This window comes from Triturus cristatus, chromosome 12 (genome assembly GCF_964204655.1).
Source record: "Triturus cristatus chromosome 12, aTriCri1.1, whole genome shotgun sequence".
Taxonomy (NCBI): Eukaryota; Metazoa; Chordata; class Amphibia; order Caudata; family Salamandridae; genus Triturus; species Triturus cristatus.
In genome coordinates, this window is record NC_140595.1 from 422,203,324 (window position 1) to 422,220,318 (window position 16,995).

The window sequence follows — 16,995 nt, forward strand, 5'->3', positions numbered from 1 at the left end:
GGGAACAGAGGGAAAAGACGGGCACAGAGACGTGGGGCAGCGAGGGGAACGGAGGCAAAAAACGGGCACAGAGACACGGGGCAGCAAGGGGAACAGAGGCAAAAAATGGGCACGGAGACGCGGGGCAGCGAGGGGAACAGAGGCAAAAGACGGGCACAGAGACACGGGGCAGTGAGGGGAACAGAGGCAAAAAACGGGCACAGAGCAAGTACAGGCGGCGGGGGAGGACAGAGAAAGAGCAGTTACGGGCACAACAACGAACAAAGCAGTACAGGCAATACAGTGAACCAACCAAACTCGGCAGCAGCAGCAGCAGACACACAGGCGGCGCTGTGCGGCGGGGGAGCAACCTAACAGGTAGGGTCAAGGGTCACTCTCCTCACCGCGCAGCGGCCGGCATATATGGGGAGGTGGGAGGGAGGAGCAGCTGGGAGGAGGGAGGTGGGGGCAGCGAATGGGCAGTCAGTGTGGCGGGCCGCAGGGGAAGCAGCGGCGGGAGCAGAACGACGAAGGGTACAGAAGGCAAAAAGGCACAAGTAAGGGGGCAATGAAAGATACAGAAGGCAAGGCAGTTATGGAAATACGGGGCGGCGAGGGGAACAGAGGCAAAAGATGGGCACAGAGACGCGGGGCAGCGAGGGGAACAGAGGCAAAAAACGGGCACAGAGACGTGGGGCAGCGAGTGGAACAGAGGCAAAAGACGGGCACAGAGACGCGGGGCAGCGATGGGAACAGAGGCAAAAAATGGGCACAGAGCAAGTACAGGCGGCGGGGGAGGACAGAGAAAGAGCAGTTACGGGCACAACAACGAACAAAGCAGTACAGGCAATACAGTGAACCAACCTAACTCAGCAGCAGCAGCGGCAAACACACTGGCGGCGCTGTGCGGTGGGGGAGCGACCTACCAGGTATGGTCAAGTGTCGCTCCATTGACCAGCAACCTGAGATATGCACTTAGCGCTATAGGGAGAGCACGCGGTTACTGTCAATGGAAAATGTCAGTAACAAACATCTGCAACGCTCGACTGGATTTTCCCGATATATCAGTGACCATCCATGAAACCAGGCCTGCTCTTCATGCTACAGCAACAACCATCTGCAACACTCTCCCTGCTCCTTGCGGCCTCCGCCCCCCGCCCCCCGATGACCATCCATGAAACCAGGCCTGCTCTTCATGCTACAGCAAAACAATCGCTCAATCATGATCAAACCACCCAATAAAGGCGGGGCCATTGTGGTCCAGGACGTTGATGACTACAAGAAGGAACTCTACTCACAACTGAATGATTTAGTTTGGTGTAGCTCACTCCATCATAACCCTACAAAGATGATTAGTACTGTGATACTACGGATGACGGAAAAAGGCAAGGAGGAGGGCTACCTTTCGGATTTGGAATTCCAGTACCTGAATCAGAAACAGCCGTGGTTACCCACTATCTACACCCTACCCAAGGTCCACAAAAATATGGAACAACCACCTGGCCGCCCGATTGTTTCAGGTTGCGGCTCAGCCCTGGAGCCCCTGTGTAAATATGTGGATTTTTTCTTAAAACTACTGGCGGAACAAACTGAGTCATACCTCTGAGATACAATGCAAGTAATCAATCTTGTTGATGGCATGCCCTTTGACCCCATCACGCAAACACTCATCACAATGGATATTATTTTGTTATACACGAGCATTCCACAGCAACATGCACTTCAAGTTATGATGAAATATTTGAACACGAGGATATTACCTGCACGTGTCCCAACTAGATTTATTATTCAATTGCTTGAGATAGCCATGACTCAAACTTTCTTTTACTTCCAGAGTGAGTATTTCATGCAGACCAAGGGCGTGACCATGGGGTCCAGCTTCGCCCCAGACCTGGCTATCCTCTACATGGATAAATTAGAGCAAAATTACATCTATAACACCTCGAACTCCTTCAGGGTCCATGTCTTTTGTTGGAAACGTTACATAGATGACGTCTTCATGGTTTGGACAGGGAGCAACCTTGAACTCCAGAACTTCTTTGATTGGCTAAATGATAGATCGATAGATATCCAGTTCACCATCCACCAGGATAAATCCACCATTGATTTCCTCGACATATCCATTAAAGCCACAAGTGACTGTCTGTACACCACCTTATACTGCAAACCCGCGGAAAGGAACACATTGCTGAGGTATGATAGTCATCACCCCAGGGGATTACACGATAACTTGCCATTTGGTCAGTTCCTGAGAATCAGGAGAAATTGCACTCAGAAGGAAGACTTCTTTAAGGAATCAGATAATTTAATCCATCGACTGGTTGAATGAGGTTACCCTAAACGTCTGGTCAAACGGGCCAGAAAGAGAGATTGGCATAATCACAGGGAGATGCTTCTTACCCCTAAAGACCGTCCCCAGACTCTGGACAGATTAATTTGCGTCACAACATTCAATACACGGAGTAACGAAATCCGGCAGATCGTCAACAAGCACTGGCACCTAGTTGCAGAAGAGTTACAGCTTCCAGAACCTTCAATGTATTCATTTAAGAAGGGTAAAAATATCTGCAACCATGTGGTCAAATCTTTCTTGGATATACCACCGCAACCTACCCTCCATTCAATGTGGCAACTCTCTGATGTAGTGGGACACTTTAAATGTAGAAAATGTAAGGCCTGCTGCCTGACAATTGAAACTAAAAAGTTCAATCACCGTAATTGCACGGTGGATCTCAAAACTCTTACAAACTATAACACAAAAAACGTCATCTATGCAATTGTATGCCCTTATGACAAAATCTACATAGGCCAGACAACCGAGAAGGTCAAATGCCGAATACTGCAGCATGCAGCAGGATAAGATGCGGAACCGTGGGGGCCCCCCATGGTTGACCACTTCCAAACACTTAACCACCCCCCTGAATCCATGAAATGGCTGATTATTGAAGCAGTCACACTGGGCATCAGGGGCGGGGATCTGGGACTAATTCTAAATACTAGAGAATGCTAGTGGATGGATCGCTTTAAGTCTGTACAGAATGGCTTAAATGAACTAGATGCTACATATGCAAAACTGTCTTTACTAAGTGGCCCATAACACTCGGATTCCACACTTGTGAATCAGTATGTTCAAGGCACTGATGCCTATTAAACAATTCTAAATATGAAGACAACACCACTCAAAGCATCATCTTGTTCGGTGTTCCAAGCCGAAATGCATTGGAACACCGAACAAGATGATGCTTTGATATTGCATTTTGGGAAATGTAGTATGTTGAATAACTAGTAAGAAGATTGTGAAAATAAAGAACAATCTTGGGAAAAAAAAGCGAACGAGTGAAAGACACTCTTTGTTCACAACCAAGTAAAGCCTACACGGCCACAAACCAGTGCCCAGGGAGACACCCCACAGAGGTGGGGCTGATAGGTTTTTCGCTAACTATGTTAGACAGCCTTATATGTCTTACTTTACAAACGCTATTACATCATTAAAGTTGGATGTGTAATTGTGCTATACGTACATTTTACAAACGTTTTTTAAAATCCACCACTATAATGTGTGATAACTATGTCAAACGCTATTGCATCATTTAAGTTGGATGTGTATTTGTTTCTGTGTGAGCCGGGTGCACTTTACAGTAATTACCCTCGTATACTGTTCAAAGAAGTCAGATAATATGAAGATGCTCGTATTTACATAGTTGTCAGAATGTTTGCACATTGCTTTATTTAGAGCCTGCCTAAGCTCTGTATTTGATATCTTGCCCTTTTGAATCGATCCCCTGAGCTACAATTCTCCTTCTGAATAAGTGCATGACTTGCACGTTCCTAATGAGTATTTAAGCGATCACGTGACACCAACTGCGGTTAGCTGTCTGATTCACCGACGCTTCCTGTTAGAAACGGGTAGCGTGGTGCAGAGCGGGTGGGCCAAACTCCAGAGAAAATGTGCAAAGCATCCACGCAGTACACACAGACGACACAGAAGGCACACTCCAAAAAGAGACGCTACACAAGTTTGTGTAAGAATAACTTTTGTATTGTAGAAACACAAGGTATTTTTAGTAATTTCTATACTGCGCCAACCGGCACCAAGGCAATATTTACAGGGGGGAATTATATACATGGCAGGGCCAATCGGGCCCCTGCCAGAACCATTGCGTCATACAGTTAGGATAAATGTACGTGTGAGGAATAAAGGTACAATCCATAAGCCTTAACCTGGAATAAAAACATCAGGGTATGACATTAGACATTAGGCCGGGACGTAACTGTAGGCATAAACCTCATAACCTTAGGTACACCCTGTGGGCATAAAGCGCATTAGCCTTCAACCTGCAATAAAAACATCACAGCCTCACAGTATATAGTACCATGGGAGAATTAAGGTTTCGTCCCATGAGCCTGAGGCAGAAATCAGAGTAGGCAGGACACCAACAGTAAATGTGTAACCGCCAGCAGTCGCTGGCGAGGCCATGCATTTAGCATAATCAACATTAACAGCGGGCATAAACAACATTAGCAGTACACTTTAGGTAAATACACCTGGGCATGGAGGCATCATTAGGTACAAACCTCATGGGCATAAAGGCGTGAGTATGGGGCAGCTAAACAACACTTTAGGCATCACATTAGGGCGTAAACAGCCTATCCTGCATTAGGCATAGAGCCTCCCCATGGGCTTAACACCAGTGGTAGTGGCCCAACCTCACATTAGGGGCATCAGCAGCACAGGCCATGGCATTAAGCATGGAAACAGTACCTCCTATCAGGCATACACCTTGTAAATGTCCCCACCATGGTAGCAGTACAGAACTGCCCTTCCCAGAACAGTAGCAGTGCCCCTTTGTTACAAATATACCTGGCCTGACAATGTCCGGTGGGGAGCCCCTCTCCTGGGACGCTAAAAACGAAAATGCCCCTTCGGTGCAGCAACCCGCCACTGTGGCGTCGCTGTATAGCCCCCGGGGCACTGTGGCCCTGTCTGTGGTGGAGCCCTCCCCCCGGGGGCTTTAAAACAATTATGGTGGCCCGTTGCAGCGGCCCGCTGTTAAATGGGGCAGCTGAGGAACACCCAAGCTCAGGCGGTCCCGTTGGAGTCCCCCTCCGGGACTTGGGAATGCAGAGACTGCCCCCATGTAGCCCCGCGGGGAGGCGAGCATCGGCAATGTGCCCCGTTGCCTCCCCCAGCAAGCGACGACCGAGCCGCCACTCACCGGCACTCTTCTGGCAGGGGTATGTGCCTCGACTGTTCCCTGCTCTTCCCGGACCTCTCCTGCCGGCTCTCTCAGCACTGGCAGGCGCGGGGCTTTACTCGTCTTCACCGGAGGGCTCCGGCTGATTCTCCTCCCGTGCAGGGCTCACCGCCGCTCCTGGGGAGCCCTGCTGATGACAGCCCCTCCTTCGGTTTCACCCGGGCCCCCTCCTGGGACCCGGGACTTTGTTGTGGAGCTCGCAAGGCTCCGCACTTCCCGCTTTCGCCTCTGCAGGGCGGGACTTCCGGAAGTGGCTCCCACCGGCGCCAATGCCAGCGCGGCTCCCCTGACGTCGTGGGGAAGCCCGCGCGGTGCTCCCAGGCCGGCGGCGGTGATCCTCAGCACCCGCTTTGGGTGCGCCGGGACTCGCACCAGCGGCGGTGCTTTCTAGCGATGCTGAAGAGCGGGGTGGGCTCCCGCCTTCAGTGGTTGAGGCGTCCGCATGCGGGGTAGGCTCCCGCGTAGGTTCAAATAAATTCAGAGGCACCAAAACCGCGGAGTGGGCTCCCGCCTTCCAAAAGATCGCCAATGCGGGGTGGGCACCCGTGACAGTCAGTGGAGCACCACCATCACGTGGGGTGGGCACCCGCTGTAAAGATTCAGTACCCAGGCGGCAGAAACACGGGGTAGGCTCCCGCTGTTTCAATTCAGCAAAAGGGCCGCAATAACACGGGGTGGGCTCCCGCATCATTTAAATAATTTCAAAGGTGCCAGAACCCCGGGATGGGTTCCCGCTGGCTTTTAAATGTTCAGGAGTGGCACTCACGTGGCGCATTCAAATGGACCAGTTCTTCTCTCCACACAGCGCTACTGGGTCATTAAGTATAGTGCTTCACAGGTGCTAGGCAGCCCCATCAACTCCAGGGGCATAAGACGGTGCTCCTTTTCTCCTGGGCACTTAGCACATAGCGCCACCCACACCAAGCGCTAGACTGTTAACCCAGCTCAGTCAGGCGGCACAACCACACAGCCATGGAATCCATTTTAAAAGTTACATGTTTAAATAGGGAAACTCAGTCTGCGTACACCATTGCACAGCATTCAACATTTGCATTTAACATTCATTCACATAACATGTGGTTTCCAATAAAAAGCAAAAAAATTCAGGGAAAAGGGCCAAGTCCAACACTTCCCCACAAGGTATGTCACGTCTTCAATCGCCTGTTTTCCAGTTTTAATGCGCACGCTTTATTCCTGTATAGACTGTCAATCTCGCTTATCACGTTGCTTCGTGCTTCACTAACTGGTTTCGGCACACGCGCTGTCATTAAGCGCTCGCCTGCTTTCAAGCTTTTAATGTTTACACGCTTGAACTTCTCCTACGGAATCATGCACATGCGCCGCCTTCTGTTGCCGTTTCACTTATCGCCCTTTAATCAATCTAAGCTTTCTCCTCTGCAGTTTTCCCATGACCACTTCAGGGTTCTGTGCCCGCACACACCCACATCTCGGTGTTGTGCTGTAATCTCTTGCGCATGTTCTCTGCATAGCCTGTAAGTCACCCCATAGAGTGTTAACTTTTTTCTGCGCGCAACAACTGACTTCCCCGTGTTCAGCACATCCATGCACTATTAACCCAGAACAGAACACTGTAACTTGGGGTGTCAGCCTAATTTGCACCCTTTATTAGATGCGCGTTGTACTACTAATGCTCATATCCCTCAGATGAGGTTTTAATGCAAATGTTTCCTCGTTTTCATTTCCTCCTTTCCTTCCCACGCACCCAGCCACAGATTACTAATGAACCTAGTGCCATCCCAACTGTGTAATTCAGTCCACCATAGAGAACTTTGATCCTATGCTACCCATTCTACGTAACCTTCCGTGAGTATATGGCTATTGACTTGGTCCCTTTTTGTACTCCCATTGACTAGTGTAAACTATGATCCTAGCGACTACTCTCTCGTTTCTGTCTCCGCTACCTTGTAGGAGCCGCGCAGGCCCACAACTGTAATTTTCAGCACAAAGGATTCTTGCTGATGCTAGTAATTTATACTCCTTAGTATACGCCAATTGGATTTACTTCCAATTCCGAGACACACCCTGTTAGAAATGAGGGGGCTCTGGTTGGTGCAGGCAAGTACCAGCTACAAGCAGGGACCCTTTACTTCTAGTCAGGGCGAAGGATGGCTCCTTAGAGTAACCCCTGCTCACCCTCTAGGTGCGTGGCGCGAGCAGTCAAGGCTAAACTTCAGGGCGTACACAGTTAAGCACTTGCAATTATACACACAGCAAATACCTTGCATGCACCACAAACGGACACCAGGCAGGTTGTATACAAAAATAAGGCTTTTATATATTTTAAGCAGACTTAGTACAAGACCCAGTAACGGAGAAACGGTGGGGCCACGATCTCTATGATTACGGAAAGTTATTTTATACGGAAAGTTCTTCTTATGCGGGGCAACAAGGTGAACTGTGGGTCTTAGCGTGCTTCGCGCTGAGACGGTGACCTGGTGGCACGCGTCAGACGGCAGGGAAAACAAAACGTTGCGGACCCTGGATCCGATGCGAACTCGCGGTCGAGTTCGTATATTACAGTACCTTGTTTCTTTTAGTAAAGGCGGGTGCGGGGCGTCCAGCGGCTCTTCAGAAGGGCGAGGCGGCGTCCGGGGCTCCCACACTTTACGGAGGGATCTGGTCCTTCAGGCTCACAGCAGGAGTGATGTGTTCAGGTTGGCAAGTGAGCGGAGCGGGGCAGCCGGGTACATTTTCCACGTCCGGGCCGTCCGAGGCTTTTGAGATGCTCACAGCGCCGATTCCGGCGGGAGGGGTGAAGGTGCGCAGCGGGCCTCCAGCGAGCGAGGTGACGGGGGCAGCCCAGCACGGAGTAGGGGGAGCGGCTTGGATCGAGCGAGGCTCTTCCCAAGGCAGGGGCGGCTAAGCAGTCCGGTCACGGCTCAAGGAGGGGATGATGGGCACGGGAGTCACGGCTCCGGCGAGGGAAGGAACACCACAGTCCACCGGTAGGCGAGTGAAGGTCAGGATGAGCCCAATGGTCCTGGGGCTCAGTTCAGGGGGCAAGATCGCTTCCAAGCCCTTGGAGATCGTTTTTGAAAGCACAAGGTTCTTGTAATACAAATGAAGCAAATTCTTAGTAAAGGGTTCCTCTTCTCTCCTTTGGCAGCAAGGTCACCACTGCAGGCCAGTCCCCCAGGATAGGGACAGTCTTCCTCCGTACAGCTTTCCTGGCGCCTCCTCCTCAGGCAGAGATTCTTCTTGGTTCAAAGCGGATCTGATTTCTTAGGAGCAGGGCTCCTTCTTTTATACACCATTTCTTTTGTTCTCCCAGGCCAGGGGGGCAGTTCTGGAGCACTGTGTTGGTGCGATGCAGGCTTCTTCTTTCAGTGTGCAGGGCAGAGCCAATCAGACGCTCCACAGGGGGCGGAGCCAGCATTGTGGTGGCAGAGCACAGCCCTATTCAGAGTCCAGGTGTACTCCTCCCACACATCTACAGGTCAATCTTTCTATTCACCACCAGGCTACCTAGCCCTGCCCATCTGGGTTTCCCCAGCCCTGTAACTCACACAAGCCAGACAGCAGATACACATCACGCAGAGGCGGGCTGAAATGGTTAGGCAAGCAAATGCCAACTTTCTAAAAGTGGCATTTGCAAACGCACAATATTAAAATAAACCTTACGAAAAGATGTACCTTATTATTCTGAGTTCAGGCATACTAAACTAGATTTTCTACCATGTTCCCTTGGTCGGTTAGGATCATAGGATGTAACAATCTTAACCGCCCATACTGGCCTATGAGAACAGGGTAGCCTTACAATAGTGAAAAACGAAAATGGCGGTAATTCACTATTAGGACATGCACACACATCAGGGCTTGTCCTACCTTATGCTACAATGCACCCTGCCCTTGGGCCTACCATAGGGGTGACTAACATGAAGTTAAGGGAAGGTTTAGGGACTGGCAAGTGGGTGCACTTGCTAGTCAGCATGTCAGTACCAGACTGCACGCAGGTTCTGCGATGGCAGACCTAGACATATTTTACCAGGCCGCTTCTGTGGGTGGCACAACCAGTCCTGCAAGCCCAACAGCGGCATTTGTATTTACACGCCCTGGCACTCCTGGTGCACTTTACTGGGGTCTGACAGTAAACCAAATAAGCCAATCATGGAATCCAACCAACATATACATTTAACATTAGGAGCACTTGCACTGTGGCACTGGTTGGCAGTGGCACAGTGCGCTGAGCGGCCAACACCATAAAAACACATGAGGCACAGCGACAAAAAGTGGAAGGGAGACTTACGCCAAGGTGCCAGGTCTAACACACCCCATTAATCATATACCATTGCCTTCAGGTGCCCCCATCCTTCACCCGCTCCTCTCGCCCTGAAGAAGACCCCACCTCCAAGACCACCATTTGCTGGTTCCCTTAGGGGTCGAAACGTCGACTTTTCTCTTCCTTTCACATCAAACCTGGATGACAGTGAATTATTAACTGCATCAGCTGTTTATGATTTTGCATTTATTGTATGTGCCAGAAATCTGGCTGTATAGGTTCCCTACCATTGTATATATATGCACCACCTTTCCACTGCACAACCACTTGCACTGACCCCAATTTCACCACTTGTCACCTCACGTTATTTGCACCTGTTTTTCAAAATTGCAGAATGCAAAATACAGATTATCTTGTTCTATTGACAATCGTTTTTTATCGATTAAATTACATTCCTTTACTGTATGACATTTCTTGGTGTTGTCATATTTTCTTTTTCCATTTACCATGTATTGGCTGTTGATACGCTGTGAATAATTTCCACTGTGACTATCCTTTTGTGTACCACTATTTACCCGAGTCCAGTGGTCGATCGGGTTACCCCATTGATACATAACTCTTCATGCTACAGCAGCAACCATCTGCAATGCTCTCCCTGCTCTTTGAGGCCTCCCCCCCACAAACGGAACTCTTTACGCCCGTCTTTGAGAAGGTTCGTTTTCAGCAAGACTAACCTTTTCTCCCTGTATCTGGCCTGCACTCCATCGAGTTAGCCTGAAATTGTGACTTTTCCCCGGTCTAGCTTGACCAGGTGTCCACGTGTGGCACTTTGTGCTTTTAGGCTCAGTAGCTACCTAAGAATTTAAACTATAATATCTCCGCTTCTATCGATTGGTATTTTGTCATTCGGATGTATATTTATTGATTAAAATGTACACTATCTTTCTAAAATAGTTTTGAAGTTTTCTTGTGTCATGTTTTTAATGTAGTACTCTTTGTGTGCTAAATGAATACTTGCACTTTGCCTCTGAAGCCTGACTGCTTCTGCCAAGCTACCAGAAGTTAGGCATAGGTTAAATTAGTGACTTTTGTGGTTCACCGTGACAAGGATTGTGGTTGTTCCTTGAGCTGTGCTTCCACCCCCCTCAACCAATAAGCCGATTTCTTACAGTGTAGAAAATGCACTCCCTGAGCAGTTCCGAGATCTACTTCTATGTCATAAAAAGCGCAAAAAAATATGAATAGCTGTCAAACTGCCTGGAGAACTTTGTGGATCAAAGTTCATGAAGGTGGATGCGTTCTCGTTCAGATTTAACAATACCAGACGTGCCCGGGAGGGGGAGGAGACATGCTACCCGAAAGAGGTCTGGAACGTAAGAACAAACCGCACCCTTCTCATAGTGAAGCCGCTGAGGAAATGAGACGGTATAGTACGCTGCTGTGTCTTTCTTTGCTAAATTTCAAAATCTGGTTTTAGTTTTTTTAATCTAAAAAGAGGAAACTACATTAATTTACAAGTTTGCTCCTGATCATAGAGTGCTCTTTTATAGCTTATTTGAAATGCATCTTGAAAGTTGAAGATATGTTTTTTTACTGTGACTTTGCGTGTTTGAACGGGTTTCGGAGCCTTTGTGATCCCACTATAAATGTGAGCTGTGCTTTGACAAATTAGAGTGAATTTATAGGACGGCGTGTGAGTTGTGAGTAATCGGGAGGAATGCTATTGTTCAACTTCGCGTTGAAATTGTGCAATGCTCACTCCTAACAGTTTACCACTAAAAAACGCTTGCCTGGAGTGATTTAATGTAGCACCATGCGGCACGAGCACGCGTTCGAGAACGCCCGCTATTTGCGTGCACCGAGCAGCAACGGAACAGGATATTGCGACAGAATCGCCGGTTTGATTTTGCACCCAATTGTCTATCACAGTCATACATGACAGGCAGTGGCAGCTAACGTTCTGTGGGCGCAGAACTCAAATTGTTAGACCAGTATAACGACAGTATGTTTGTGTCATTTATTTCATAGTGGCTATGATGACAAAGTAGCACCAGACAAAGAGTAAACTGAAGGGGATTCCGTTCACCACACAAATGTCAAATGTTCCGGCTAGGGCGCCTGCTTTCCTCCAATGTCCGCCCAACACCCTCCCCGTCACACCTGGGTCATGCACAGCTCACGTGTTTCCATGTCATCTCTGGCACCCTCTGACAGCCCATGTCTTTTATAGCCCATAGCGCTTTACCTACACTTGTGAAGTAAAGGGAAACTGTTGCAACGTTCTCTTGGATAAAAAGCAAGATGTATCATATAGTTCTAATAGATTTGTTGTCAGAAGTTAATTTCGAGATCAGGTGGCAGCGAAATGCAATGGACACCGATAACCAGCTCCCAGGTGCAAGGGCAAGCAATATGAGTTAACCGTCACATATAGAGTATACAATGTATGCTTCACATGGAGGGAGTGTAACGTTGTATTTGTCATCGTAAAGTGTGTGCAAGAGACATTGTAACCTCCTTTAGATTTATCTGGAGTGAATAAGAAGTTAGAAGTAACATCGCTGTCTGCCTCATACTGTGTTCTGTTTTTACTTGCAGTTTTTAGTGGCTGCAGAAGGACAGCAGGTTGATTGTATGAATCAAATCCGACACATATAGCTCACTGAAGAAATACATCTTGGCTACTTCACTGCAAAAAATGGACATACATCTCACAGGGACTCTCTGGCTGTATATATGTCTTACTTTTCATGTCTGTTCGAACACCCTCGCTACTGAAGGTAAGATCTCATTAGCATATTTATTCTGCAGAGTTCAAATATGAAAGTAAAACATGAGGCAGAAAGCAACGTAGGTTTGCATAAAGTTAGTTGATCAGGTTGTTTAATACTTTTGAGATGGTGACTGATCTGTACTTTAAAAAACATTGTGTAAGCAAATTCTTTCTTTTTTGTGTCTCAATTTTTGTATTGTGTATCTAGGGAACAAGATACGGTTCTCATCCTCTTCAAAAATATATTCAAAACTGTTAAGTTATAAAGGACAGGGCATAGTAGATAGTTTTTTTTCAAAGCTTATGTTTTAAAGAAATATAACACCTAAATGACTAGTTAAACTATTCAAATTTTACATTTTCAGTTTCTGTCACATACAGCCATAAATATACTAGTACATATCATACCACACGTCTGAGACACTGAACCACCTACAATTAGATCTTGGAGTCTTATACTCCATTGTTGTTGGAAATGTACACCAAAGGTTCCACTTATGAACATGTTTTTATATTCTCCCTTGTTTGGCAGCCAAACTACTTATACGGTGATGTTATGTCTAGCTAGTGTAGGTGCTTCACAGGGTTCCATCTGAGCAGCATGGTAATCTTGAAGGATTGGCCTGGATGTAGATAACTAGAGGAACTGCTCTTCTGGAGATTTCTTCTTACCCAATCTTATGCTAGTCCCTCAGGGACTAGCTGGTGGCTACTCACAATATAGAGTGGAGTGGGAACACTCCATCTCTGTACTCCAGTGATGCAACAAACAACAAGAAAAGTCACCAGAAAATTAGGAGGAATAGTTGCCTGAAAGTACAGAAAGTGGTAGAAGGCTGGCACTCTTCTGACAAAAACCTGGTTATCTTGCAACCAACTGGTAAACCTCTTCCATTTTCAGTCTTAATGTCCTCAACACTGGCAGCTGGCTGAAGCAAAGTCACATAGTGGTAGTGATAGGGTATTAATCAATTATCTTTTCAAAGTTAACTCCAAGGTTCTCAAATCTTTGCAGAGCAAAATATAAGCTTTGATAGCAAGTGCTTATGAGTTTCCGATGCGGCTGGCAACATCAGATAACTCCACCACAAGGGGTCAGCAGTGCTCCCGGCATTAGTAACTCTGGAGAGTTGCATGGAGGAACCGGCCCTACATTGTGGCACTTGTATATTTTTGGACACTTCATGCCTTATTATATTTGTTTCCCAGTTTAGGGCTATGGATGTTTAGTCACTACTTATGTTGCTATCTAGCCAAACTGTAGGTCTTTCTGACTCTGGGTTACTTGCTCTACATTTAAGCTTAAAAGGAATATGTATTCAACTTAAGATTCATACAGTAGAATAATACAAACCAATTAATCAAGAGATATGGAAAATGAAAAAGAAAAGTAAGAAAACCAGAAAAGGTATACAACGCATAAAAACAGAAATTTGCCATCTGATTATTTATCAACTATACATACTGGCGCAAGTTTAAGGGGATATTTGATATAAACAAATCCTAAAGCCTTAAGAGGGAAGTTGGGAAGGTTGTAGAACTTCCTGAAGATGAGGTGAGGAGGAAAAAGTTGTGATAGCGGAGTAATCAAGAAATTGAGTAACAAGTGTCCAAAGGGCCTTTCATTTTAAAATGAGAGATAAAGGATGCATATATGCAGTGTATAATCAGTGGTTGTGACAAACTGCATACCACCATGCCTTAAAAGAAAATTTTGTAAAATCTTTCCAGTTAAGAGTAATTTGTTGGAAAGCATTTGCTGATGGCAAATCTAGTATCTGTATATTAAAAGGAACATTAACCAAAACCTCGGATATACTACCTAGAAATACATTGGAAATAGAAAAAGTAACTAGGGGACAGGTGAAAAGTAAATGTTTCAAGTCAGCTTGTGGTACAGAACAAGTCCAGCAAGTGTATGGAATATCGTGATTAATCTTTTAGAGGGTGTCAGGTGACATAAAGAGTCTGTTGCAAATGGAAAAAAGTGTTTGTGTAGTACTAGCTGCACATGAGGATTTTCTGATTTTAAACCAGATTAGTTTCTAGGTGGATAGCGGTACAATTGTGGAATGATCTTCCTTCCATGTGAATTCAGTGTTAGACTTGGATCTCAAAGTGGGAACTTCAAGTAAATGAGACTAAATAAGGGAAGCCTTAGGACACGTAGGTAGAATAGCAGCTAATTGTGTGGATGGTGAATTATCCGACGGTGAAATAGATTTGAAATAGTTATATGCTTGAACTAAAGTCCCTTGTTCAAGAAGATACTTGGCTAGGAAAGTAAACGGAAGGCTAAAGAGAACCTGCACTTGAGGAAATGTAAGGAATGAATCTCTATCGAATAATTGATGAACGCTGATCAACCCTCTATCACTCCAGGAATGCCAATAAATAGGATGTTCTTTCACCTGAATAAATTGGCTATTCCATTTAGTAGAATTAAGAAAGGAGTCAAGATCCGTGGGTGAAAAATGAACTACAGAAGATAACAATTTTGCAAGTATTATCGATAATAGGGTTGGACATTATTTGAGGTTTCTGTGTGAAGGACAGAAATTCTGAAAAAGAAAATGGAAGATAAAAAAGCTTGTTCCAAATTCCCCCATAACGAAGTATATAGCGAGGGGGTGCAACCCCTTAGGCCGTTTCGGCTTATCTAAAGACATGAGCGACTTCTTATTACTCCAAAGGAAAGCAGATAATACCAAATTTAATTTCTTATAATGATTAAGAGGGGCATGTAAGGGAATATTAGAAAGAGTAAAAAGAATAACAGAAACCAACATCCTCTTAATGGTGTCAAGACGGCCCCACCATGATAAATAAAGACGATGCCAATAACTAGTTAGAGAGGAGATTGTCAGAATACAGTTGTCTATATTAATTGAAATAGAAGATGAGAGAGAGGAAGAGAATTGAAGACCAAGATATTTGAGTTGTTTAGATTGCCACGTAAAATGGGAGGAAGAGGAATCACAACTAAAAGTGAATTTATTAAGGGGTAGAATTTCACATTTGTCAGTATTTAGCTTATAGTCCGAGACAGATGAGTAAGAAGCACCTTCTCACGCAGAAGCAGGAAGTAAAGAATTAGGTTGAGATATAAATAGTAAGATGTAATCAGTGTATGCAGCCAATTTAACCTGGATGAAACCATGAATGTTAACATTCTTGCGGAGCCGAGATAAAAATGCTTCTAATGCTAAATTAAAAAGGAAAGGGACAGGGGACTAACTTGACAAACCCCTCTGTGTATGTTAACAAAAGAAGATGTGAGACCATTGGCACAATTGGCTGCCTTAGGAGAAGTATAAAGAAAAGAAATGAGAGACATAAATTTCGTCCCAAAACCAAACCATGTTAGAGTTTGAAATAGGAAAGACCAAATACCATGATCAAAAGCATTCTCGGCATCTAAGGCAATGGCCGCTAGAGAATCAGGTAAGCTTGTAGATCTAGAAATAATTAAAAAAAATAGGCGAGTATTGTCTGAGAGAAATCTACCCTTGACAAAGCCAGATTGTTCCTTGCCTTAAAAGATCAGAAAGAAGCACTTCTAACCGTAATGCCAATGCCTTGGCGAAAGTTTTTTAATCTAAATTAACTAAACAGATTGGACCATGTTTTTACAAAAGTGTGGACCTTTACCCACTTTTGGAATTAAGCATATGAAGGCATCTAGAAACGAGCCAGAGGAGGTAGCCATGGCAAGAAAAGAATGAATTAATAGACAGAGTTTCGGAAGAAGCAATTTGGAAAAGTGTGTATAGAACTCAGCTGTAAAACCATCCAGCCCTGGAGCTTTGTCTTTTCTAAGAGAAAACAATGCAAGTTGGAGTTCTGTTTGAGTGATATCCATCTCTAGGGAGGAGAAGTCGACTTGAGAATAAGCCGGTTTTGAAATAGTGGAGAGATAACTCAAAATTGCAGGATCAGAGGGCAGATATTCTGGCGTATATAGATTTGTATAAAATTGTTGCAATTGAGTTAGAATATCTTGATCTCGGTGATGAGAGGAGCCATTGTCATCAGTAATTGACTCAATGAATAATTTATTTTGTTTAATTTTGAGATAGTTAGCTAGTAGCTTCCAAGATTTATTTTGACCTCCAAAATATTTAGCGCTAGATTTGAGAAGATAAGAAACAGCGTTCTGAGTGGATACCCTAATAAAATTAAGCTTAGCTTTATTTAACTTATTTAGAGCTTGTTGAGAATGGAACATATAGTAAGAATGTTCTAAAATTTGTATTTAATTAGAATTAGTTTAGACTGTGATTGAGATAGACACCTTTCTTTCGAAACAAAATTAATTATAACATTTCGAGCTAAGACCTTAAATGCATCCCAAACTGTATGAAAAAGAATGCCGTCCATTTGATTTAAGAGGAAAAAGTCTTGGGCAAAAGCTGTAAAAGATGAGGTGAAAGAGGGATCCAATAGTAGGAAATTATTAAATCTCCATGTTTTAGGAAGAGTAGAATTGGGTATGATGTCCAAATGCACAGATAGTGGGGCAAGATAAGATATCAAAATGGAGCCAATTTCAGCTGAATGTAAGGATTGAGCTAGGTTATGTGAAACAAAAATGTAATAAATGTGAGATTGTGTATGGTGTACTGGGGAGGGAAATGTATACTTCCTTAAGGTTGAGTTGCATAAGGGCCAGGCATCAGTAAGATTGCGTCTCTGAATAGCTTGTGTGAAAGCTTTTTGTGATTTATTTTGAATATAGTGCGCTGAAG

The 16,995-nt window shown here is 45.3% G+C and overlaps 1 protein-coding gene across 2 annotated transcripts in view; it reads left to right on the top strand.

The window, feature by feature from the left end:
• Positions 1-10,561: 10,561 nt before the first annotated feature.
• Positions 10,562-16,995, top strand: part of LOC146776048 (fatty acyl-CoA hydrolase precursor, medium chain-like) — a 289,608-nt gene continuing 283,174 nt past the window's right edge. Inside the window, exons 1-2 of one of the 2 annotated variants that reach the window (XM_085639390.1) lie at positions 10,562-10,904; positions 12,073-12,254. In XM_085639390.1, coding sequence (XP_085495516.1) covers positions 12,173-12,254 — 82 coding nt within the window. In that variant the 5' untranslated portion in view covers positions 10,562-10,904; positions 12,073-12,172. The remainder of the gene's footprint in view (positions 10,905-12,072; positions 12,255-16,995) is intronic. The other variant, XM_085639389.1, reaches the window with a different exon arrangement.